Raw genomic sequence first — 26,853 nt, 5'->3', positions numbered from 1 at the left:
TTACTGTTTGAATTATTCGAGTTGTATTTTACAATTCAATTTGAACTTAATTTTTTTTAGTCTAGTCTAATTTGTGAAATTAAAACTTGAAGTCAATTCGAATCTAAAAAATCAATTTTTTTAATCTAATCGAATTTTGTACACCCTTATTAATGACAATGGACGTAATTTACCCAATCTTTTATTCGGATCCGATCCACAGCTTAAAATAATCAAAATAAATATCGTAAATCTGGAACTAATTATTTTTAGTCAGCCATCAAATAGAAAAAAAATTCATCCTTCAAAAGAAAAAAATCATACCAAACGCTTCTTTTGGCCACCGTAACGGCGAAAGCTCCTCTCTTTTCCTTCGCCTCTCTCGATCTTTCCTCGCCGTCTCGCCCTTTTGTTTTCACTGTTCTTCAGATTCCGTGTTTGACCTTTCTTCGTTGATTCCACTGAGCATATTCCGTACCTTCGAAGAAATTAGGGTTCCGATCTGTTTTTTATTTTCGGCTTTGCTTCAGATTTATGTTATAATCTGAATTTAATTTCCTTATGAGTTGCGATATCGGTTCGATCTTCATCGTGTGTGCTTGATTTATATCGGATTTGGTGTTAAATCCAAGCTTGGGCCTTTTTTCGGGTTTGGTTTAGTGCAGAAACCGATGGAGACTGAAAGCCCTAACGGATCTCTGCCGCTACCATCGCCGCCTCCGCAGAATTATGGGATTACGAAACCTATATCCCTCGCGGGCCCGACTGAGGCTGATAATCAGCGGAATACGGAATTGGAGAAGGTAATATTAGTTTTTTGTTTTGAGAATTATATATATATATTTAATTCTATTTAATTTACTTTTTTTTTGTTTATTTCTTTAGTTTCTGATAGAGTCGGGGATTTACGAGAGCAAAGAGGAAGCTGCGAAAAGAGAGGAGGTTCTTGGCCATATCTCTGAGGTAATTGGGAAATCATTGTATTGTTTTGCTTGATGTCTTCTCATTTAAAGATATGAAGAAAATGTGAATGCACTTGTATGTTGATCTTAAATTTTAACTTTATTTACTATTTGGTACTCTTTGATGAGTAATTTGATGAATGAATAAACTAAATATGAAAGAATAACGCACTAAGAAGGCTTTATTATGTTCTTATTTCAATAAAAGAATAAAGTAAGCACCTAGTATGCTTGCAGGTTAAGGTAATTGCATGGTGATTTAAAATTTGACTTTAATTTACTATTGGTTGGTATTATTTTATATGGAAGTGGCTGAAATAGAAAAAAAACTAATTATGAAAGAGTAATGTAGTCAGAAGGCTTTAGTATGTTCCTATGTTGTAAGAAAAAGATATTTTTGTGGTGTGGTTTTGAGAAAGTAGATTTTGTTTTCCTTATAGATTGTAAAAAGTTGGGTAAAGCAATTAACTCGTCAAAGAGGCTACACTGATCAAATGGTGGAGGAAGCAAACGCAGTCATTGTCACTTTTGGGTCATACCGTTTAGGGGTAAGCAGAAATTCCTAATTCCTTTATCATAACTGTTATTTGATGAGCTTTTGTTATAATCTTACTGACATTTTTTGCAATTATAGAAAATCGGTTTGAAATCTTGCATGCTTAGCCTGCTTGATAGGATTTATGAATTTGATCAGAAAAAGGACCAATGGATATAAAGACAGGCTTGCAATAGAAAAAAAAATATAAGATGCCATCTGGTAGCTGGATATTGTTGAAAATTTATTTATTTTTTATAGAAGTTGGAGGTCTCATTAAAAACTCCCTTCTTATTTGTTCACATACTAAAAGTATGTTAACGAACATTGGAAGGAAGAAAAGAGTATCTCAAATTTTATTGATAATAATACCCGATACAAAGACACCACGGAATATCCTCTCATGGTGATGAACACCATTACAACAAACACCTTAACCTCATATAACCTCATACAAAGCCACAGTCTAATCACCTTACTTCTAATTACACCACCAGCAGTAGGAATAAAATAGCGCAACAGAACATAATGCAAATTAAAAGCAACACCTACAGCCATATAAACTAAAACAAAACCACAATTGAAGAGACAAGATCTAATGAGACTCGTCTTCTTCAGGAGCCCAAGAGTTTGGTTTGAATGAAGGTTCTATCTCATGTACCATGACCTTGAAGAAGTTGTCACCAACCTTCAATTCCACCATCGCATCAATTCTCGCATCAGCCTTTGTGAGGACTTGAATTTTTGCCCTATCAAAGGATGATGGAGAATGACAACTTTCGTCGATAGCTAGTAATAAACCCCACTTATCAGCAATGTTCTTGAAAGTACTGCAATTCCATGTGTGAAAAGGAACACCCTCGCAAACTAACCATACTCGACGACACTCCATTACCAAACTCTCTAACCAAGCTTCGACTAAGGAGAACCACTCTGCGAGAATCTTTGATTTATCGTTCTTTACACTTCTCAATGAAGCATTGTCTTCGAAAATCATTAAAATCGCATTACCAGCAGCTCTCATTAAGGTGAAGCCAGTGAGGCCCTTCGCTTGCATTTGTCTAGCGAGATGACCAATTTTGACAAAGTCCTTGCACCACCCCACTAGACAATTGCTCAACACCTGAAGTTTTTCTTCATCTATAACACCTTCAACTTTATAATGATTTATCCTCGAATCATCTTCCATCCCGGACTTGCGAAGAACACCTGTCGAGGACTTTCTCCAATAGGAATGTCGAGGTTTGAATTTAGCGAAAGAAACACCAATTTTGTTGCCGTCGATACGAGAGCCATTCATTTTTGAGATTGCTCTCCTTGCTTCTTCGATTGATGCGAAGCAAATAAAACCAAAGTGAACTCCTTTTGAATTCCTTTTATTTGGAATAAAAGCATCAAGTACACGACCATGAGAGCAAAAAAGAGATCCAAACCTCTCCCAATGAATCTTCTCTGGTAAATTTTCAACAAATAACGTGAAGCATCCAGACTTGTCAACTCTGCACCCCTTTGTGATCGACTCCCTGGATCCCTCGTGTACACCATTTACTGCAGATTTTTCATCGCAGCAAACTTCTTTAACTGACACATGAAAACTAGGAGATGCTACAGAAGCTGGAATTGGCAATGGCGGTACTGAAGGAATAGGAAAACCTCCATACTTGTCAAAATCAGAATCTGTAACTATTTTAACAACAAGATTCTTCCTTGCCATCTCGATGTGCAAGAAGGACTTCAACTTAGCGTCAAAAACTATTTTCTGAAGGGCATCCTTGGCAGCAACTGCAAATTTAACAGTTGAGAAGAGTGCGAAACCCTTGGGCTTATCTCCCTTGAAGCTCAAATGTGAATCTTCAAAACCTGGAAGCCATCTCAGAAAATTTTGCAACTCTCTCGCTTTAACATCTTCAGGCAAACCCATAATGAAGATAATACGAACCTCATCATGATGAGAAGGGTGAGATGACAGAGAATGTGCAGCTGCAGAGGGTGAAGGAACTTGAACCGGAGGTCTCATCTTGAGAGAAGGTAGGATTCCAGCACTTGGCATGATGACTGACTGTTGAAATAAAACACCCAGAGACTTGACAAACTGTCCTGGATTTTGAATGCAGATTTGAACGAAAAAAACAGAGAAGTAAAATGCTAGGTAAGATATGCCTCCATATGTGAAAATCCAGAGCCAGTAACTACGATCTGGAAAAATAAGTTTTTCTCAAGAAGATCCGTTGACCAGCAGAGATTATTCACAGTAGAGAACTTGGGTTTTTGTCACGAGCTTCCGGCGAGTACAGTGGAACGGTTAAAACGAAACTCGGGAAACTGCTGGTGGAAAAGAACGGCGAAGAAAGGCAAGTAGATTTGCTCCGATTGAAAAGGAATCTAACAAAAATAACCAGGAAAAAGGAAACGCTGTGGGTAGACGAATATCCTTGAGAAAAACGGTGTCAAAAGGTGGTAGGAGTGCGGTGGTGGACGGTGGTCGGAAGACGGCGGACGGTGGTCGGAGGACGGCGGACAACAAGCGACTGAAGGTGGAAGACTAACGATGGATGACGGTAGTGAGGGCTGTATAAACGACACCCATATTTTCTCTCTCCCTTGGAAATTTGAAATTTGAAAACGCCTGGGTTAGAGAGAAGCTGGAGCTTCTCTCACTTCAAGATTTTGAAATGGGTTATTTTTATTGTTGAAAATTTATCAATGGTACATTGGTTTCATTGTGCTTTTTATTTTTGGGAATAATTAGTTACTTCTCTTGGTGGGCTTGTACCAGTTGCCTTTGATGTTCACTATGTTTTGGTTGTTGTTTTTGTTTTTTCTTCTGCGCAAATCATTTAGATCTTTTATATTTAGATGATAAGCAAACACTTGCTATTTTGATAGGTGCATGGACCTGGGGCTGACATAGACACTTTGTGTGTTGGGCCATCTTATGTGAACCGAGAGGTTTCTTTAATCCCACTAATTCTTTTGTTTACCTTGAAATTAGTTGGCATTCATTTAATTTGAGTTTTATTTATGTTGAATTTGAATTTTTCCAGGAAGATTTCTTCATCATTTTGCATGATATTTTGGCCGAGATGGAAGAAGTCACTGAACTTCAACCAGTTCCAGATGCTCATGTCCCAGTAATGAAATTTAAGTTCCAAGGGATATCTATTGATCTTCTTTACGCAAGTATATCTCTTTTGGTTGTTCCAGATGTAAGTGTGCAATCCTGTTGGTTCTTTTTTTTGGATCAACCCTAGTCAAATCTACTGCATCTCTTATAATCAAGTGAAAGTCAAGAATGATAACATATACATAGTGCTGCATGTTGCAAGCAATTCTATGCCAAAGAACTGTTTCTGCCTTTCCTTTTTTTTCTTGGTTTTTATATATGTAGTCAGCTAGATCTTATAGGCATAGCAACCTTTTTAAGTATGGTGGTATTCAAATACGGTATTCTTTTGATTAAAACATCTTATTCTTCTTCTTAACAGATTATCAAAATCATTTTCACCTCTGACCTTTCAATTAGTATTTTCCTAAATAGTTTCGAAAAGCAAGTCAACTTCTTACAGCCACCTTTTTTTAATAATTAATAACCTATTTTAAGTGTGCCAGAGAACTGTTTCTGCCTCTTCCTTTTATTATTTTCTTGGTTTTTTTGATATGTTGTCAACTAGATCTTATAGCAACCTTTTTTTAATAATTAATAACCTATTTTAATTGTGGTGGTATTCAAATACGGTATTCTTTTGATTAAAGCATCTTATTCTTCTTCTTAACTGATGGTCAAAATCATTTTCACCTCTGACCTTCCAATTCGTATTTTCCTAAATAGTTTCATAAAGCAAATCAAATTCTGGCACAGTTTTTTCTTTAATAAAAAGCATATATGGATGATTTTGTTTGTTCAAACTGAATTTTGCCAGGAGTTGGAACCAATCAACGTAGAATTTTCGTTATGTGAAATTTGCTATATATTATGTGGTTCCTATGATATGTAAATAAATGTATGATGAAAATGTAAAACATGTATAATGTCTCTAGTAATTCAGTGCATTCTTAGTTGCTGTCTACTTTGATATCTATTTTGTTTTAAACTAATCAACAGGACCTTGACATATCACGTGAATCTGTGCTGCATAATGTCGATGAGCAAACTGTTCGAAGTCTTAACGGGTGCAGGGTTGCTGATCAAATCCTTAAACTTGTTCCGAATGTCGAGGTGAATATTTTATATTCTCCACTTGTTTTATTATTTTTCTAATTTCGTAGTCTTCTAATCTATGACCCAATTTTAGCACTTCCGCGTGACACTTAGATGTTTGAAGTTCTGGGCGAAGAGGCGTGGAGTTTATTCCAATGTAAGTTTGTTATTTTTTTTCTTCATTGTCTTCTTTGGTTTAAAATTATGTTCCTATTTTTCTGTTTTGACTTTATAGGTTACCGGATTCCTAGGAGGTGTGAATTGGGCACTTCTTGTTGCACGTGTGTGTCAACTTTATCCCAATGCAGTACCTAGTATGCTGGTTTCTCGGTTTTTTAGAGTATATACTCAATGGAGGTGGCCAAACCCTGTTATGTTGTGTTCAATAGAAGAAAATGAACTTGGCTTTCCCGTCTGGGATCCTCGCAAGAATCCTCGGGACCGTTATCATCAAATGCCTATAATAACTCCTGCATACCCTTGCATGAATTCCAGTTACAATGTATCTTCAAGCACTCTTCGTGTTATGATGGAACAGTTCCAATTTGGTAATAGAATATGTGAGGTGAGATAACACATGGCCCTTTTGTTAAGTTCTAGCTGCCCATGTTGAAGTTTGAACTGTTGATGACATATATTGGTGACTTGGTCATTTATCTTCCTGTAGGAGATTGATCTAAACAAAGTTCAATGGAGTGCTTTGTTTGACCTTCATCTTTTCTTTGAGGCGTACAAAAACTATCTGCAAGTTGACATAGTTTCTGCAGATGTTGTTGATTTGTTGGCATGGAAGGGCTGGGTGGAGTCACGACTTAGACTGCTTACCTTGAAGGTGAAACATTAACTTGTCCATTTGGGGAGTACTCTATTGAGCTTTAAGCTGCTTGCTTTATTTAACCATTAATATGACTTTGAAGATGCTGTTTCCTTTTCATGCTGCAGATAGAGCGAGACACAAATGGAATGCTGCAGTGTCACCCTTACCCAAATGAGTATGTTGATACATCCAAGGAGTTCCCACATTGTGCTTTCTTCATGGGCTTGCAGAGGAAAGAGGGAGTGAGTGGTCTAGAAGGTCAACAATTTGACATTCGTGGAACAGTTGATGAGTTCAGACAAGAGATAAGCATGTACATGTATTGGAAACCAGGAATGGATATTTATGTTTCTCATGTTCGTAGGAGGCAGCTCCCTGCTTTTGTTTTCCCTGATGGACATAGACGGCCTCGATCATTGAGGCATCCAAGTCAGCATACTGGAAAGACTTCTGAAGATGTCAGAAGGTCCTGCTCAGACTCTGCGGAAAGACAAATTAAGAGAAAACGTGATCATGAGACAGTTGATGAAAAATTGAACAAGCCTGAGAAGCAAGCATCAATTAGCCCCCCGAGAATGAAGTCGGTTTCTCCCGATATTATTACAAGCAAGTCTGGTGGAACTTCTCATATTCATAATATTCAAGCAGTTAAATTAGAGCATCCTAAAACTGGTGATGTTGATACCAAATCTGTTGATAGTATGTCTGGTGGGCAGACTTCTTTAGCCGTAGATAATTCATCGGTAGTTAGAAATGTAGAATCAGCTGAACAGATGAGTGTACGAGTTAGGCAGGAGTTACTTTCTTCATGTGAAGTCCATGATTCTGAAATAAGGGAAACATCTAAGGTTGGATTGAATCAAGAGAAAACTGCAGATTTGGCATCAGCTTTTATCAATGATCCAGAAATTGGATCTTCTAGGAGAATCTTGAACTGGAAAGGAGTTGCTGTTGAGGTCGATCAAGAGGTGGTCAAAGCATGTACTCGAACAGCAGCAGTAGAAATTGCTGAAAGTGTATTTGGGTCAAGTCCCAACATACAGAACCTCAATTGCAAGGTGAGTTTCTTTGTTTGAGGTATTTGGGTTAAAGATTGTAGCTGAGGGCTGTGAGCATACTGAAATATCTGAGTGTTTGTAAGAGTTGGGGATCTTTGCAGGGCAGCGTATGCAGTGCTGATTTGGAATCACTGCTGGAAAATGGACATCTGAATGCAAGTGGCGTTTTCCAAAGCAACTTGTCTGAGGAATTAAAGGTTTTGAATCCAACTCTTGGACATGAATTACTTATGCTAGTTTTATCATCTACTCTATAGCTAGTTCTCTTGCTGTTTTGCTTTCTATAGAGGATAGCTTCTTTGTTCCTTTTTTATTCTGTATTGTTTGAGTCATTTTGGCCTTCAATCCCAGTTTTTATATTTTATTCTAAAGAAATGAGGCTCCGAGCACAGAAAGGTTCATGATGTGATGTTTAATGTTGCGGGAACATAATCTTGGAAGGATGATTTTGAGCATCTTATTGATCTTTTTTAAAGGAAACATCTGAGCAATTTTGATGTAATCATTGCAATTGTCTAGTTTTTTTCCTTCCCTGTTCTTTTATAATGTTAATTCTCAGCCAATCTCCTAACTGGTGCATATGTGGTGGCAGGTCCTGCTCCACCATCATACGTGCTATGTTTCCAGTAACTGTGCTTAAGACCTTGACTCTGTTTTGTGTCTAACGCTCGGATACTTGACCTCATCTTATTTCTTACATTTTTATCAACTTTTGTGGACCTATTTGCCTAACTAGTTTTTTTTTTAACCTTGATGTTGTTGTATAGCCGAGTATATCAGTCGAAAAGGTTGTAAATTCCCAAGATGGCGCTAGGTCAGATACTTTGCAGAAGTCAGTGATGAGGCATGTCATATTTTGGAACTTTTGTTTTGTTTATGCAAATTATAATTTCTTTATGCTTGTTCTGTTTTTCATTATTTATAGCAGGTGGAGTTTGAAGTCAACGGCATAATGTGTTGTAGATGACGGGTTTTGGAGAAATCTTTGTTACCAAAGGAGTATATGGCCAGTACACCTCGGTAAGTGTCACATTATTAGCTGGGTTTACGTTATGGTTATACAGGTATAATACCAAGTGTGACTGGACTAGCAAAAGTATATTTGGCCGTGCAGCGGCGGAGAGCTGTTTTGTTCAGCTGATAGTTTTGGGTTGTGGCGTTTGGTTGTTAAGCTTAGGAGGGAGCCAAGAAGCTTTACTAGAGTGGTGGTTCTTTGAAGACTTTGCTATTTTTTTTTTTTATGCTCGAGTGTCGATGCTTCTCGGTTCCATTCGAGAATGAACAACTCTTCCAACAACAAGAAACTGTAAATCAAACTGGAGTGTTGCTGTATCATTTGGATTTTGTCTTTGTTTTAATCTTTATATAGTATTTTTTATGTAAACTTTATGATACAGTTCATCAATGCTTTATAGTCATCTTCTCTATATACAATACCTCTCTTAGGAACGCCCGTATTTGGAATGCCTTCAATTGGGTACTGGATGGTCTATTCTGGAAAATAGTTGCCATAGACTTACATGGTACTCGCGTTATTATTATATAATGTTAATGCTTAACAATTTTTTTTTTTTTTTTAGTATTAATTCAATTGACATGCGTGTTATCGTAGGCGCGAAGGTAGATTATATTTTGTTACAAGTGAAAGCACATATATTTTGTAAACTTAGCTTAGCTTTTCAAATCTTGAATGTTCGAATTTAAAATCTTTAAAGAAAATAATATATCCTATGGTATTATTCCATGTTTTTCTATTTGCGTCAAAAGAGGAGAAGAATAATGTCTCCTTTTATCTAAATTGGGAGTGAACCATATGAACTGGCTCTTGCAGTGGCTTGCTGGTCCAAGGTTCGAGAGCCGGTATCCTCGGCTGAGGTAGCTAACGACCACACACATTTCAAAGGGAGTGAACCATTTGTTTCAGCTCATTAATAATTCAATTCAAGTTCATTTGAATCAAATATTCACCAATCTTTGATCAAATCAAATTGGAATCACTTACAATCTGTTCTATATTCTAAATAATAAATAAATTAGAAGATACATTAGAATATATATATTAGAATATAAAAATATATAATAGAATTAATATTCTAACATCTAATATAAATTATATATAATATAAACTCAATAATAAATCAAAATAAGAAATTCACCCTTGACAGCTTGATAGTAATATACGTTGTATATCTAAATCCTAGATGTGAAAATAGGCATAATTCGTTCATGAAATGAAAAAAAAAAATAGATGGAAAAAGGGGGAGAGGTTGTCGTAAAAAAAAATCGATATACTAAAATAAGATACGAAATGAGATAGAAATAAGGAAATCCTAATCATAAATAGGAGTTCGGAATAGAATTCCATAGATAATATGGATGGATGGTATATGTTTCATCTATAGTCCTAATAAACCATGGTCGAATACTAATAGGCTTCATACATCTAGTTGACCCATCAACAATTTATATATGTTTTAAGATTTTTTTAACGAGGTATTAACTTGTGATTTAATATGTAGTATTAAATATGACAAATTTCCATGTTACAAATGAAGAAACCATGCAAACCCAAAGCCATTATTTTTCTAGAACTTCTTAGATACATGTTCGGTTAGCCTATAACACCCGACAGTTGCTTCTCATGTACATTTAGCAATGGGAGACACCACTGCTATGTGTATCACACGTTGTAAACTTTGTTATCTTCTTCCTCGAATCTGTAGCTCGAAAAGTATGTCGCACCGGAACCACCGAGAAGCGGCGAGACGTCGAATTCGCTTCCCACTTTCTTGGCTTCCTGACCATCCTTCGGACACCAGCTTTGGAGAACATGCAAAACTTCCTTCATCGAAGGCCTTGTCGAAGGCGACGGGCGTGTACAAACAATCCCTACTTTGTATACCATTATCATTTCCTCCAAACAACACGATTCCTTCACTTCCGGATCGAGTATTTCAACGATGGATTGATTGTTTGACGAGTGTTGACGGGCCCATTCCACTAGGCCCATGTTCTCGTTTGCGCTGTTCGCTTCTCTCCCGGTCGCCAATTCGAGAAGCACCACTCCAAAGCTGTAGATGTCGACCTTCGTATCGACTTTCGTCGAATAGGCATTCTCTGTTTACACAAATGACAGTTGAGTGTTAAAATAGATGTTCCGGTTTTTCAAAAAGGGTTTAAAGCATTTGATTTACCTGGGGCAAGGTAACCAAAAGATCCTGCAACTGTGGACATTGTGTGAGAACTTGCATGCCTGGCCAGTATCCTTGCGAGTCCGAAATCCGCAATCTTAGCCTTGAATTCGATGTCCAACAAAATGTTACTCGACTTCACATCACGGTGGATGATCGGTGTAGGACATTCATGGTGCATGTAACACAATCCTTGTGCAGCTCCGACTGCGATTTTCAACCTCTTCGGCCAATCCAGAACGGAGCAGCTACTCGAAAATGACCCTTTGCTCCCATGAAGCCATTTATCGAGGCTCTGATTCTCCATATACTCGTACACCAAAAGCTTTGAATCCTCACTCGATATACAACACAATAGCTTCACTATGTTGCGATGGCGAATGCTTCCGAGTACTTCAACTTCAGCCGAAAACTCTTGCTCAAGCTTGTGATCTAGTTTCTTATGATTCCCGATTTTCTTCACCGCAACCGATTCGCCCGAACGGTCGATCTCGATCCGATAAACTTTCCCCGAGCCTCCAACTCCGACGAGATTATCGTCTACCAAATTGGACAATATGTTCCATTCACTGAAATTCAATCTCTGGAACGAGGTCAATTTCCATGTCTCTAAAGATTGTGAACTCTTTTTCTTCTTATAGTCTCTAACAATGAAGAAAATCATTAGAAACACAACCAAGGAAGCAACAACTGCAAGTGTTACAATCACTGCAACATATCGATTTGTCGATCTCTTCTGCCGATCGTGCTTCGAGATGGCGTTGCAATCTCGAAGCTTTAATTTCGGATCATCGGCGCATAGATCGGCATTGTTTAAGAAGCAGTTTTCATATGCAAGATTATCAAGCTGTTCTGGGATTTTCCCAGAAAGTTGATTTGATGATAAATTGAGTGAAGTTGGCCTCAAATTGCCGATGCCAGGAGGAATTTCTCCGGTGAATCGGTTTTCGGATAAATCCAAGTTGATCAGATCAGGTAAAGATCCGATTGCAGCCGGGATTTGACCCGAGAGCTTGTTCCAAGAGACATTCAATGTGTTCAATGATTCCCAGGAGATGATTTCCGATGGAAGTTCGCCGGATAGTTCATTACCGTCAAGAAGTAAAGTGATGAGTTTAGAAAGATTTGTTATCTCCTTCGGGATTTGGCCGCGGAACAAATTGTTGCTGGCTTTAAAGACGACCAAACTCGACCACGAAAAGATTCCGGCGGGGATTTCGCCGGAGAATTTGTTGTCACTGATTTCGACCCTCGACATGTTCCATGCAACTCGGCTGGGTAATTCTCCGGAAAACGAGTTGTTGCTTAGGATCAAAGTCGACAAATTGAAGCTCCTCCATAAACTCGAAGGAATCTCGCCGGAAAACCTGTTGTTCTGAAGTTGAAAAGTGCCCAAACTCCGACAATCCCCGATCGATCTCGGAATTTCACCTTCGAGATTGTTTGTATGAGCGACCAGTCCATGTAAAACACCGCCGGCGCATAAATTTTCCGGCAATTCGCCGCTGAATTGATTCTCCGACACCTCGAACGCTTCGAGCTTCGAATGAACCCCGAACTCCGGCGGCAAAACTCCGGTCAACTTGTTCTGAAAAACCTTAAAATCTCTCAGCGCAGGCAGTGAACCAATCCCCGCCGGCAACTCTCCCGTTAACTGATTCGAAAACAAGTTGAAAAAGCGCAAAGACTGTAATTTCCCGAAGCCTTCTGGAATTGTACCGGTCAAATTATTCTGGGAAAGATCAACTTCAACCAAATTGAAAGCATTAACAGCTTTGGGTATTTCATTTGAAAGATGATTTTTGTAGAGATAAACAAGAGTTAAATTCTCCGATGAAAACAAACCACTTGGAATCGGACCTTCCAAATTGTTTATAGACAAATCAAAATGCTGTAAACTCGAAAGATTGTTGAAACTTTCCGGGATTTCTCCGATCAAATTGGTTTCCTTCATCCATAAATACGTCAATTTCTTCAAAAACCCAAACTCTCGAGGAATTCCCATGGGGACGAAAGGATTATACGCCATACCCAGTTCTTCAAGATTCGACAAATTACCAATTTCTTTTGGAAATGTACCGTTGAAGAGGTTTTGGTGCATATATAGCCTTCGCAATACTGGGAATTTTCCGATACTAAATGGGATATTCCCGGAAAAATTATTGCCACTTATATCAAGAGAAATCAAAGACGATAATCGGTCAATATCAGATGGAACTTGACCGACCAAAAAGTTTTGAGAAAGGTCTAAAACTTGAAGCTTTGAACAATTGTAAAGCGTTATCGGGAATTCCCCAGGGATGAAGTTCAAGGCGAGGTCAAGGAAAGTGAGGTTTTTGAGGTCACAAATCGACGGCGAGATCTTTTCCGTAATGTCTTTTTCACGGAGGTGAAGCTCGGTTACTGAGCCGGCGGTGCAGTAGATCTCCGGCCAATCGCACGGCGAGGATGATGAGTTCCACGAAGCAATGGACGGTGGATTGTCCAGTTGTTGTTTAACGTTGAGAAGAACGGTCCGTTCATCGTTTACGGCTTGCGAATGAATCACGGTGATGGGTATGGAGAGGGAGAGGAAGAGGAAGAAGAGAGATGTGAACCGCGTTTCAGCCATTGGTTTTTTTTTTGTTCCGGTTTGCTTCTCTTTTGCCGGGAAAAAATGGTTGGGTTTTTGGAATTTTTATTTGCGAGTTTAGACTCAGCAATGGCGAATGAGGACTGAGTCACTGGTTTTGGGAGAGATTTATTTATTTATAAAATTCCGTATGTAAAGTTACGTTTCGGCGGCAAGTGCCTGCTGCCGCAAATAGATTATTAACGGTCACTTTTAGTTTCTAGTTCGCTTAATATATTTTTGGTCCTTGAACTTTTGTAATCTTCTCTGTCTGATACTTGTAAAAATTTTCAAAACACTTTAATACTTGTGCTTTAAAAAATCTCAAATTACATGCATCGATATGATATTCTAAAAATAGGTACAGTACATAAATAGCCCTTCAATTATAAGGTGGTATTTTGTTAAGTCCATCGACTATTAAAAGTTATTAATTGGTCCTCTTATTCATATGTTGAGTCATAACCTACTCATATATGATAAAAATCTTATCCAATATTGTTTGAGATGTATTTTGTGAATTGATTATGTCCCAATTAATATGTTAATGTCCATTTTGGACAATCGTCAAATTTTTAACATGAATAGATGAGTTTGAAATATATGAATGATTTGATAATTATTTTGTAACTTTTAATACTCAGATGACTCAACAAAACAATAATCTATAGTCGATGTATCATTTGTGTACTTTATCCTTAATAATATCGTTAATATGATATTATTAGATTAAAATGTTGATGGCAGAAAATGTCACAAATCATATATAATCTATTTTTAAAATATTATATCTATATTAAGTATTAATTTTTTTTTTGAAAAATTAGATTTTAAGTTGAGAAAATTGTCATGTTTAAAAGTGTAAGTATATATTAAGGTTGTTTAAGTTTTTATTATTATTAAGAGTGATGTTGATATGTTATTATAAGGTAATAATATATCATTATTGATTTTTTTTAAAAATTGACACATCAATAATTATGTTACTTTTTAAATAACGAGTGATCAAAATAAAGTTAAAAATAAATATTAGATATGATTTTGAAAAAAAATAACATTTGAATGACTAAAATGAAACAAAAGTAATAGTTGGAATACGAAATATGTAGTTTACCCTACTTTAAAATCTAATGAGTTGTTTGTTTACTAAAAATAAATTCCGAAAAATGGATTTCATAAAATAAATTATATTTTTTAAAACATTTCCTAGAAATTATTTTATCGTGTTTGGATGATGTTGTGTAATTCGATGATATATTTTGTAAAAATTACTTATTATAAATATCAAACACAATAAATAATATTATTTATTAATCAAATAGTATTATTTATTAATCAAATAATAATATTATTTTTAGAATATTTAAATAATTTATTTAATATTATTTATGTAAATATTATTATTAAAATATTTATATGTACAATTTTAGAAATAAATATATTAATATCATTATATTTTATTAAAATAAAATAAAATAATTATAAATTATAAATTATATTACTTATTTATTAAAAATAAAAATAATATATTATTAATTATATTAATTAATTATTAAAATATTAATATTATTAAAATATTAAAAATTATAATATTAAAATAGAAATATTATATTATATTTTGAATATTCAATAATTTAATAATATGAGTTTTATGAATAATTTATTATATATTATTAAAATAAAAGTATGACACTAGATATTATAATAATATAATTATAAAAATATTATATTATATTATATTATATTATTAAAATTATCAATAAATATAATTTAATAATTAATAGTTTTATTAAAATGATACTAAAATAATATATTATTATTAAATATACAAAATAATAATATTTTGAGTGTTTATGTTTGAAATGAAAAGTTCTTAAAATGACTTACAGAAAATCAGATCGTAAGTCATTTTCCAGAAAATATAAAATAATTTTAATTGTCCTAGAAAATGAATTACATTGATCGTCTGTTTTCCGCAAACTATACACTACAAAATGAGGAAAATATTTTTCGAAAATTCAATTAAAAAAACAAAAAAAAACAAACATAAGTAATGAAATTTTATCATGTACGGAGTTAAACTTTATGAGATAATCTTATAAAAAACTTATTATTTCATTAAAAATAATATTTTATTTTCGTAAATCAAATATTTTATTTTTTTTATTGTCATAAATAACTTTTTTATAAACGTGGATTTAGGGTTTGACGTGGAATTTTTCATCCGAAAACTTTGACTGTATTTTTGTCTTTCGAACAACGTGGTGTGTGGTATTATGTAAAGCCCGCATTTGTAGGTAATGGCAGCTCAGAAAATTAGTTGCAAAAACAAGGACTTTTTCGGAAACGCACAGTTTTATTGACAGTCAACTAATATGGGCAGCTTGACTTGAGCCGAAGCCTACATTTGCCATAAGATCTTGAGCTTCGAGTTAGAATTTAAAAAGGTTTAAATATGGCAATAATACCTAAAATATTTTTTAATCAAAATGGCACTTAAATAATACTATTTATTGAATTTTTTTGGGGGGCAAAGATGCACCACACGGGAAGAGTTTTTCAAAAGGTGAACTTTATAGGGCACACTTTTGCCTATATGAAAGACTTTTCGGATAATCTATCTCATGTTAGCGTCCTCTAAGATTAAAATGAACTAAATTAGGATAATAGGTAAAAAAAACTTAAAATATTATATGAATTTTATTCAAAAAAGAAATTCATGTGTATTATATATTAAATACATATATTTATACGAGTACGAGACTAAAAAATAATTATATCTAATTTATTTTAAATATATATATATATATATATATATATCAATTAATATGTTATAGTTTTTAATTTTATTTTTAAATTTAAAAAATTTATCTTAACATATTAAATAATATTTTTATATTTTTTTTATAAATAAATCAAAAAATGTTTAAAAGTTACAATGCATTGTTTCCTTCATTTTGTTACGATGATTTTAAAATTTTAAAGGTACAAAATGTTACCTTCTAAATGTTACAAAATGTTCATTGAACTTGTCAAACGTTACAAAATGATCATTGAAATTTATTGAACCATTGCAAAATAGATTTTAACTTATCATATAATTACAAAATGATCCTTAAATTTATGAAAATCTATTTCTATTTCTACGTTACAAGGATCATTTTATAATTATTTAAAAGATTTAATAACTATTTTATAGCATTTTTACATACGCAGCATATCCACAGCTTATGGCTTGAGCCTTTAGGCTTAAGTCAATGAAAAACTTTCTAGATAACTTCAGTCAACGGCTAGAAGCAGTTGGTCAAATGAAATAGTCAGTACCATACCTTTTGATGCAAAGTGCCACATTTGGCAATTGAAGAGAAGTTTCGTTCCCCAACCTTTTAATTTGTATTGGTCAAATGCTATGGAATATAAGCCTCACTAAGCTTTAAAATTTGCTTCCACTACACAATTTATTGAAATGTCATATTCTAACAATTTGCACTACCTTCAAAGAAATATTATTATGTATTAATCTATGTATTGAAAAATTATTCCATTTGCACCAATGAAAACTAGACTCGAATAAAAATCTAACCATATAAGGCACTTCGTCTAGTTCTATTTGTACAATTTATAGCTAATTTTCAAACTTGACTAACAGAAGCTATTTTGGACAGAATTTGCTGTCATATTTTCTGACCTATCACTGATTAAAAATTTATATCTTTTAGTATAATTCTCTATATCAGATTCTGTTTATTCAAAACAAAACTAAACTGGTAGACGAATTCAATAGTATGAGATTCATCCTCTAATCATTTTTGTATAATTTCTGATGATTTTCTAATCTTATTGTTCAAAGCATAATTTCTAGGTAGATTTTACCAACTAGTATCATTGACTTATTCACTAGTTCTATTAACTTTCTAAATAAACATATAAACTTGAATCACACTTCATATAACACTAGGAGTCACTTCTTAATGTAACTCCAATACTGGCTCATCGCAAGCCAATGTTTGGTCGAAATATATATACAAATGAAATGCACCCACCTTTGCCTCATTATCAAATATTCTCCACGATAATCTTCTAATTCCGCATCTTTTCCTTATCTTTTGAGTTACTTGTATCACTAAATTTACCGTAGTCTGACAACATCATAAAATATTCAAGCTTTATGTTAGCATCAAACTAACATAATTTAAACTTAAATATAAAATTTGATAAAAATAAATCTGATACTTAAATTGATATAAAACTAAATCTTACTTCCATCATAATTTCAAACTTCTCAAAATATTCTTTAAATTCCATGAATATTTCGTTTCACTATCAACTTTTCAACTTTTACTAATTTCATAATCCAACCACTAATTATGAATTCTTTTTTAGAATTTGTATCAACTTTCCTATTTAATCCCTAATAGCCCTTCACCATTATGATCATTTCACGTTAATCACATAAAATTTCCAGCACCTCAATAAAATATTCAAATCAACACTTAAACATTCAAAAGCTTGCAATTTGATCCTAAACTTTCTTGGACTTTTCAAATTCAACCACACAACTTGATAAACTTGAAATTAAATCTCAACTTAAGAATTAAACCAAAAAATCAGCATATTAAATAAATTTCCAGCATTACAATAATTTACTCAAATGACACTTCCACATTTAATAAACATAAAATCAAGTCCCCATAATATTGAGACTTTTCAAATTCACCCTCAAATTTTACGAAATTTGCAATTTGGTTCCAAACAACTTTCTAACTTAAATTTTAAGAATTTTCAACTATAAAAATCAGCATTAACCCTTCAAATATTACATTATTGAAATAATGTCCCAAAATTCACAAAACTTGTATATTAGCCCTTTTTACCAACTCAAGCTTCCAAATTGATCCAAATTGATCTCCAAGTCTCATAGAATACTTCTAATATCATTTCTAGGCCATAGGAAATTTTTTCAAAATTTTCCCCTAATTTCTTCATATGGTTGTAAATTTCAAGTAGCTTTAGGCATGATTTCTATTCAAATTCAAGCATGAATTCAACTTTCTAACATCAAATTCATGCTATTCTAATCATAATAACATCAAATTACATCAAATCCAATCACTCTCTAAAACCCTAGCATGGTCGAACATCATATAAGCATGTACAATTAATTTTAATCATTATACATACCTTAGGATCAATCCCTAACATAAAAAACATAAAAATCCTTTATCTATTCTTCAAAATTCCTAAACCTTACATAAACCTTAATTTCCAAATATCATGAAATAAGCATGAACACCATGTAATATTTATACCAAATGATAGAGAATTTCATTTAGATTAATTCTCTATCTAATAGCTTAATCCAAAAATCAACCATAAAGCTTCAAAAATCAAATTAAATATCATACTTTGATAGCCATGTAGGTTTTCGCCAAGCGAAAATAACAAGCTAAAAATGTAGATTTATCTATGTTATTCTAGTATTTAATAACTTGTATTCTTGACATTTTTATAATATAATTGAATTTAAAATCCAATTAATGAGAATTTCCAAAAATACCATTAATGAAACTTGAAAATTATCAAATGCCATTGCATTTTCTTCCAATAAAATATTTCTTAGTCAAAAATGAATCAACTGGCTTGAATTTTCACTTTGTCTATGCAATTTTTTAAAATTGCATTTTAGTCACTAAAATTCCATTGTTCAACCAAATCTGAAAATTACATTGTTCTAAGCCAAATTTCTTTAATATAAAATTTGGAAATAATATTTCCAACTATTTTCTAACATCCTTCAAATTTCATAAAATTTCGGTTCTATCCGATTTCAAAACCAAACTTTATCGCTTTATAGCTTTTAACATAATTCCCGTACTGAAAATCTGATTCCAAAAAAATCCTTGTTTTAGGCCAAAATGTTCATTTACGGGATAAAATATATAACTTTTCAAAATTATATTTTCAGCCCCTAAACTTTTATAAAGTTTATACTTTAACCCTTAAACTTTCAAAACTTACATTTTAGTCACTAGCCAAAATTTGGTACCTCCCTCCTTAAAGAAAATTCATCCTCGAATTTTCTACACGTATCTACATACTTGAAGTAAAGAGATAAGGAAATTATCTTTTCGTGTCTTTTCCTCGTTCTTAAGTCGCTTCTTTAACTTTATGATTTCACTAAAGAACTTTCACTAGTGGAATCATCTTATTTCTCAGTTCTTTGTCTCCATATACTATAATATTTACTAGTTTCTCTTCATATAAAAAATCTTACTGAATCTTGATTTTCTCTATGTAATCACATGTAAAGTATTCAATCTATACATTTGAAACATCGATACATGAAACAAATTATAAGTTTTATCCATCTCAAGAGATAATGCCAACTGGTAAATTACCAGACTAACTCTCTTTGCAATCTCATATAATTGATAAATCTCATACTTTATTTTCTTTTATGCTCAAATCTCATAACCTTTTTCTAAGGTAAAACTTTGAGAAATACTTTATCATCTATTTGATATTTGATTTCTGACAACTAGAATTCGCTTTTTGACATCTTAACATGCAACTTTTGATGCCCTAATGTTTGAAGTATAATGCAAAGATGTGCGTCATGCTCCTCTTTAATCTTATAGTAAATCAAAATATCATCAATGAATACGACTATGAAGTAGTCTAATTACTACTAAAACATTTGATTCATTAAATTTATAAATACTACTGGAATATTAATTAGTCCAAATGACATCACTACAAACTTATAATATCCCTTTCGGGTTCTGGAATTCATCCTAGGAATATCTTTACTCTATAATCTTTAATTGATGATACCCTAATCGAAGATCAATCTTCAAAAAAATATTAATGTACCTTTGAACTGATCGAATGGATCATCGATACTTAAACAGGGGTACTTATTTCTTTCAATCACTTTATTCAGTTGATGGTAATCTATATATAGCCACATCTATTCATTTTTCTTTCACCAAAGAGTACCAATATACCACATGGAGATACTTTTGGTCTAATAAAATTATGGTCAAATAGCTCCTGTAGTTGTACCTTTAGCTCTCTGAATTCTATCAGAGCAATACGATATGGGACTATCAAAATTGGCATTGTACCCGAAAAATATAAAGTTTAAACTCCACTTCTTGATCAGGAGGTAATCCAGATAAGTCATCATGGTTACATCTAGAATTTCCCAAACTATTAAAATATCATATAATCTAACTTCAGCTGTTCAACTGTCAATTGCACTTACCATGATGATCTCAAATTCATCAAATGGCAATTTTATTATATTAGCAGGAAATATCATTCCTTGAATTTTATCAGGAAATTCCTACTTATATATTTTATTCTAATGCTAAGACCCAACGGTTTCGTTACTATAAATAAGTTCTAAGAGAATGCATGTTTAAGGCAATTCTTTTATTAACACAAATTATTCATAAATTCTATTCTCAACAATTAAATTACTACTCTATCACTTGAAGTCATTTTTCATATACTTTCTCATTTCTATAATCTTACTCCAATTACCATGATCGTAAAACCTTTCAATTCCTTCGGGTCAACAACTACTCTTTTTCAATCTCATTCCAAATCCTTTCAATGGATAACATAATTGTCATCGGTAATTTCAATAATCCCGGCGTCTCTTTAATTCTCGATTTTTCTTATATACTTTACAAAATTTTTGATAGTTTCCTCTATTCCAGCTACCTTATTAAATATTGGGGTATATTTTCTATAGAATAGAGGAAAGTCCCTGATAGCCCAAACCTTACTAGGGCGAGATACTAAAGTCTCCCTGAATCCAATTGAATTGGTTCTAATCTTCATTCTATTTCTAATATTATTTACATTCTTACCATATTACTTAACTTCCAATATCTACCACGTACATTTCCATATTACATTAGTACGGGGTAGCATCATTAATAAAATCATAAAACCATACCAGATCAGTAATTTTTGACATCCTAGTTGCATGTTCATATTTCTAACATAACATAGGATTGGTTTAGGCCGAGAATCGACTAAACATGTTGTTATGATATCAATAAATGTAAAACCTATAGCCCATACATGTCTCGTTATGTGAGCTACAGATGTCACATCAACTTGACAAACATTTAACGAGCATAAAGACTTAAAATCTCGTTTCTTTTTTCTAAACTTTCTCTATTTCAATTAAAAAATATTTATGAACAGTTTTGAACTGCATTCTTACTGATTGAAAATGGATTTGTTTTCAGTGATTAAGTTTATTTTACGATTTCATATGAATAAGATTAAAGTTTTTTTTAATTGTGTTGGGTCAGACTAAGTAAAGAACTTTTACCATAAAAATTGAAACAAATTTCGAGTAAAGTAGAGCTTTCTTAAATCTAGGTTGGGTAAGATGAAGAATGGAAGACTATTATCTTAGATACATTTTAAATGAGGTAAAAACATGGTCCGACCCAACTAATGACCATCCTTAATCACGACTAAAATTTCAAAATCTAAAACAATACAAGATTAGAACCCTTCAAATGGTCTCAGTGATTAAAGAGAGTGTTGGTCTCATTATAAGTCTTGGGTTCAAACAGTTGCATTTGCAGGTGTGTATTGTCAATAACCAATAAAAACTAAGGATTCGTTTGTTTCACAGAAAGTGAATTCCAGAAAATGAATTACATTTCTTGAAAAACATTTTTTAGGAAATTATTTTACGGTGTTTGGATGATGTTGTGTAATTCATTTTTCACTGGTTTGTAAGTTTTTAAAAAAAATATTTATTGTAAACATCAAATATAATAAATAATATTATTTATTAACAAAATAATAATATTATTTTAAAATATTAGATTAATTATTTAATATTATTTACGTAAATATTACTATTAAAATATTATATCTACAATTTTGTAAATAAAAATATTATATTTTATTAAAATAAAATTAATATAAATTATATTAATTATATATTAAAACAAGAATAAAATATTCTTGAGTATATTAATAACTTATAAAAGTAATAATATTATTAAAATATTAAAATTATAATATTAAAGTACACATATTATATTATATTATACTTTAAGGAGTATATTTTAATTATTTAATAATATTATTTTTATTGAATTAATAGATAATGTTATTTTATTAATAATTTATTATATATTATTAAAATAAAAGTATAGTATTATAGATTATAATAATATAATTATAAGAATAAAAATATAATATAATATTTATTAAAATTATCAATAAATATAAATTTAATAATTAATATTTTTATTAAAATGATACTAAAATAGTACATTAGAATTAAATATATAAAATAGTAATATTTTGAGTGTTTATGCTTTTAAGCGAAAATTTCGTAAAATGACTTACGGAAAATCAGACCATAAGTCATTTTTCAGAAAATGCAAAGGAAATTCAGTTGACAAAGAAAATAAATTATATTGGCCATCTGTTTCCTGTCAACCAAGCACTGAAAATGAGGACAATATTTTTCAGAAAACGAATTACAAAGAAATAAATAAATCTTAAGAAATATTCTAACCGATATTACCTTATAATCATCCTAGATTATTTAAAAAAATTACAAGATAAAAATGACCTTACATATAATATAATTACTAATCAAGTAGTGATAAAATTTAATGAACTTATATTAATATGTCTTCACTTTTACATACTTTCTTTTTTAAAATTTGTTGCCTTATATTGCTTTATTCTTTGGTCAATTCGTTGAATATACCCATTTTTCTTGATTTAACTTTTTGATAATTCTTTTACTTTCTTTTCTTAAAGTCCATTTCGCTTTCACATATCTATTGAATAACATATGCACGATTATTAATTCAGTTGGGTTTGATAAAAAAAAATCAGTTGGGAAACTATGATTATTTTAGATAATAATCAGTATAATATTTTTATGCGTATATTTTTTTTTATAGTTTTTAACAAAAACAAATTATCTAAGAATTAAATACGAAATTATAGACATATATATATATCTATATATATCATTTATCATCTATTGCTTGATATATATTTAAGAATTAAATATGAAATTATAGACATATATATTTATATGTACAATAAAAATAACCATGTGTTATTATTTACTACTGTAAAAGATTGATTCAAATTGAAAGTGATTGAGTACGGTTAAAATTAATAAAATTTTAATTATCAAATAAAGTATGTGTTAAATGATTCATATTTTTTGGGTATTTTTAATGTGACGATATAAACTGCATTCATGTAACATTTATTAATGATATTATACTTCTAATAATCTTTCTATAGACTAATTGTTAAGTATTATAAATTCTAACACATTTATATATTTATATCATATATTATACTATCTTCTTATGAAAAAAATACAATTATAATCAAATTATATTTTATAATCAAAACGATGAAATTAACAAATTTTGTAAAATCCTTATAGCTATTAGTGACTTCGGAGCATAAAAAGTTTTTTTTTTTCTATTTGCAATATTTTCTTCAAATGGAATTTTCTCCTTTTTCAATAGTTTAAACTTTATAAACATTGAAAATCAAATTTATTATTGTACCTTTATTCATTTATTATATTGGGATTAAGGAAGACATAATCATCTTCGCTACGTATCTAATATCATATGAAATTATGCCTGGGTTGAAAAATGAATTTACTTCTTTTTTTATTTGATATTAAATTCTCGCAAGTACAAATTAAACGAATAATGTTTTCCTCTCTGTTGACATTTTGTTGTAAATAATAAATAACAGTTTATGGATTATCAATTGGTTTAACGAGATACAATGTTAAATTTTTTTAAGTTGAGAATTTAAATTATAATATAGTGAGTAAGAAAGTAAAATTAAGAAAATCATAATTACTCTCTTTCCTTTCAATCTAATTTTTTTTTTCAATATTTTTGTATCATACTCTTCTTTCTATTTGATATTTGTTTAGTCAACGACGGCACAATTTTAATTTTGGTTGCTAACCGTCGGTGACTATTAGTTCTCTTTTTTTATAGATTATTTTTTTTTTATCTTTTTTGCTTGAGTCTTTTTAATTTTGAATAAGATTCTCTATCCTTGTGACATGATTTTTCTCTGCTTTTGTAGCACGTGTTTTCTCTGCTCTAGTCGCACGATCCTCATGGTTTTTTGTATGTTTTTCGCATACCTTTGCGGTCATTTTGGTTCCCACACAAAAAACTATTACAACATTTATTTTCTGATTAGTTAGTCGATGGTCACGTATAGTCAGATCACCTCTTTTGGTAAAAGGTTATTTGCCGATGAAATCAGATTGTGTAGCGAAGCAGCCTGTCAAATTATTTGGTTCGCTTTCCACTCTTTTATCACTATGTCAAGCATCTCATTCGATAGAGACAAGAAGTTTTTTTTAAAGGTTATTAGGTTTTGATGTTTGTCGTCATTCTCATTTGAATGTTTTATTTTTCTTCGTATCTTTAGTTTTAATTGTTCCTTTTGTATGAGTATTTTGACGACTATTGTCTCCAAATTTCTCTATATATTTTGATGTGTTGTAATTTAATTTCTTCCGCTATTAATAAAATCCAGTTTCCATTGTTAAAAAATGGTCATTATAATAGGTCTCTAACAAGATTTAATTTGAATGAGTGGTTGTCCAATTTCGAGATTAGTATATTGAAAATAATAGAGAAAAATTGTTTTTAGCCTCCGAACTTAAGAAGTTTTACTAATTTAGTCCTTAAATTTTATTTTGATTCATAGTAATCTTAACTTTTGTTTTTGTTTTAGCTCTTTAGATGATGTAAGACTATGAAGTTATACCACATGACACACTCTAGTCATCAGAAGGATAAAAAAGGCTAAAAATTTAAGTATAAAGATTAACATAGATAAAAAAAATAAGGACTAAATTAAAAAAATGACCAAGTTGAGGGATTAAAAGTTATTTATCTCTAAATATATTGAAACGTAGGACTAATTCACGTAAACATCCATGCCAGGTTAGCTTACAATTTTCCCTTATTTTCAGGCGCGATGACTTCAAAACGTGGAAGTTTCAAAAGACGATAAAATAATATGAGATTAGAAGAAAGTTTGAACATCAATAATCGGCCAGTCTAATTAGATGATACATTAGAATTTTTTAATTAAAGTTTAAGACTCGAGTCTAATATTATAAATAAAGCAAATTAAGTTTAAAAAGTTACTCCAACAATAATCCATGAAATACTTAATTGGATTAATCAATTAATAAATCATATATCAAATCAAAGATTTTGATCATATTTTCTTACTCATATTTCCACCACAATGTTAAAAATTCAGAGGAAAGTCAAAGTTCTTATCCTCATAGCTTCTCTGAGTTGCTGAATGTTGACTTTCACTGGAAACGTGAATACTAGGGATAAAAATAATCAGTATCCGACATTGTCGATGGAACAAATATCCGAACCGTTGTTATCCATAATTAATATTACTCTTTTATCTTTTTCAGTGTCTCGTATGTAGGTAAGCACCACGAAGGAGTCTAGGAGTGAACATTTGATCGAGTCGAGTCGAATACAAAATTTTCGAGTTATTTAAGTTGACGAGTTGTTTCTGACTCGAACTTAACTTGAAATTTATTCAAGTCGAGTCGAGTTTAAGAATTCGAGTTGCGTTATTTGAGTTTCTATACAAATTTTATTATAATTATTTACAGTATTATGGTAAGGATTGATTTCAATTTTTCGATTTTCTCTTATTTCACATTATAATGTTATTTATATCAAATACAACCAAAACTTATTAAAATATATTTACATAAGATATTTTGAGTGTAAAATACTGATGAGAGTATAAAAGAGTCAATGAATTGATGGGAAAAAAGAATTTAAAAACAATTGTAGTCAAAAGACCAAATTGAGTAAAATGCAAAGATAATGGACTAAACAAATAGAGACTATATTCTTAGTAGAAAATAGGAATTGAAGTTATATAGGAATCCTATAGTGGTATAGGAGCACGTGGTTCAAATTTAGTAAAAAAGGACTTAAAATGAATGAGGAATTAAAGGAATAAAGAAATCAGAGACTAAATCGCAAAATCGTCAGCCAAATTTTTAGTTTATCAAGTAAATCAAAATTTCTAATTTTCAACTTGACTCCAAATTGATAATTTCAGTTTACTCGAATAACTCGAATCAAATAACTCAAATTTAAAAAAGAAAAATTCAATTTTTCAAGTCGAGTTTTACTCTCATACGAAGGACAAGGTAAAACACAACATACAATGATAAGTTGTCTAACCAAGGTCCAATTCTATCTTTAGTACCTAAACTATGCATGAATAATGGATTTAGTCCTATAAATTCATCAGTTTTAGTCATGTATTTTTCAGATTTTAAAATTTTAATTGACCAAAATCATGGTCACATTGATATCTAGACCGCACTAGCAATGGACACAAAATTTTATATTAAAGGGGATATTTTATAAAACTTTAGGACATAAAAT

The 26,853-nt window shown here is 31.6% G+C and overlaps 2 protein-coding genes across 6 annotated transcripts; one reads left to right on the top strand and one right to left on the bottom strand.

Annotated features, from left to right (window-relative positions):
* Window positions 1-281: 281 nt before the first annotated feature.
* On the top strand, window positions 282-8,881 carry LOC120197514 (nuclear poly(A) polymerase 4-like). 5 transcript variants are annotated; one of them, XR_005523272.1, is made up of 14 exons: window positions 282-782; window positions 865-942; window positions 1,382-1,489; window positions 4,363-4,425; window positions 4,521-4,682; window positions 5,579-5,692; window positions 5,769-5,831; window positions 5,910-6,239; window positions 6,342-6,506; window positions 6,617-7,549; window positions 7,651-7,746; window positions 8,142-8,201; window positions 8,317-8,393; window positions 8,478-8,881. XR_005523272.1 is itself a non-coding variant. In XM_039199020.1 (13 exons), exons 1-13 carry the CDS (start codon window positions 651-653, stop codon window positions 8,500-8,502), a joined length of 2,346 nt encoding a protein of 781 aa, XP_039054951.1. In that variant the 5' UTR covers window positions 282-650; the 3' UTR covers window positions 8,503-8,881. The 5 variants fall into 5 exon arrangements, 3 of the variants coding, with proteins under 3 accessions (XP_039054951.1, XP_039054950.1, XP_039054952.1); XR_005523273.1 differs by having other exon boundaries at window positions 8,475-8,881; XM_039199020.1 differs by lacking the exon at window positions 8,142-8,201.
* Window positions 8,882-10,166: 1,285 nt separating this feature from the next.
* On the bottom strand, window positions 10,167-13,435 carry LOC120197703 (receptor-like protein kinase HSL1). Its single transcript, XM_039199123.1, has 2 exons — window positions 10,744-13,435; window positions 10,167-10,666 (listed from the first exon to the last, which is right to left on the bottom strand). Exons 1-2 carry the CDS (start codon window positions 13,349-13,351, stop codon window positions 10,230-10,232), a joined length of 3,045 nt encoding a protein of 1,014 aa, XP_039055054.1. The 5' UTR covers window positions 13,352-13,435; the 3' UTR covers window positions 10,167-10,229.
* Between the last annotated feature and the right edge of the window lie 13,418 nt (window positions 13,436-26,853).

This window comes from Hibiscus syriacus, unplaced genomic scaffold, assembly GCF_006381635.1.
Source record: "Hibiscus syriacus cultivar Baekdansim isolate YM2019G1 unplaced genomic scaffold, ASM638163v2 tig00117048_pilon, whole genome shotgun sequence".
Taxonomy (NCBI): domain Eukaryota; kingdom Viridiplantae; phylum Streptophyta; class Magnoliopsida; order Malvales; family Malvaceae; genus Hibiscus; species Hibiscus syriacus.
Note: the sequence above shows the minus strand (reverse complement) of the source record. Positions and strands in the feature narration are given on the sequence as shown.

What these genes read in the sequence shown, in the direction of transcription:
- LOC120197703 (XM_039199123.1), bottom strand. Translation starts at nt 13,351, where the DNA reads ATGGCTGAAACGCGGTTCACATCTCTCTTCTTCCTCTTCCTCTCCCTC. An exon ending in TTTTGGTTACCTTGCCCCAG is followed by an intron (nt 10,667 to 10,743) that starts GTAAATCAAATG and finishes TTGTGTAAACAG; the next exon opens with AGAATGCCTATTCGACGAAA.
- LOC120197514 (XM_039199019.1), top strand. Translation starts at nt 651, where the DNA reads ATGGAGACTGAAAGCCCTAACGGATCTCTGCCGCTACCATCGCCGCCT. An exon ending in GGAATACGGAATTGGAGAAG is followed by an intron (nt 783 to 864) that starts GTAATATTAGTT and finishes TTATTTCTTTAG; the next exon opens with TTTCTGATAGAGTCGGGGAT. An exon ending in GGCGTGGAGTTTATTCCAAT is followed by an intron (nt 5,832 to 5,909) that starts GTAAGTTTGTTA and finishes TTGACTTTATAG; the next exon opens with GTTACCGGATTCCTAGGAGG.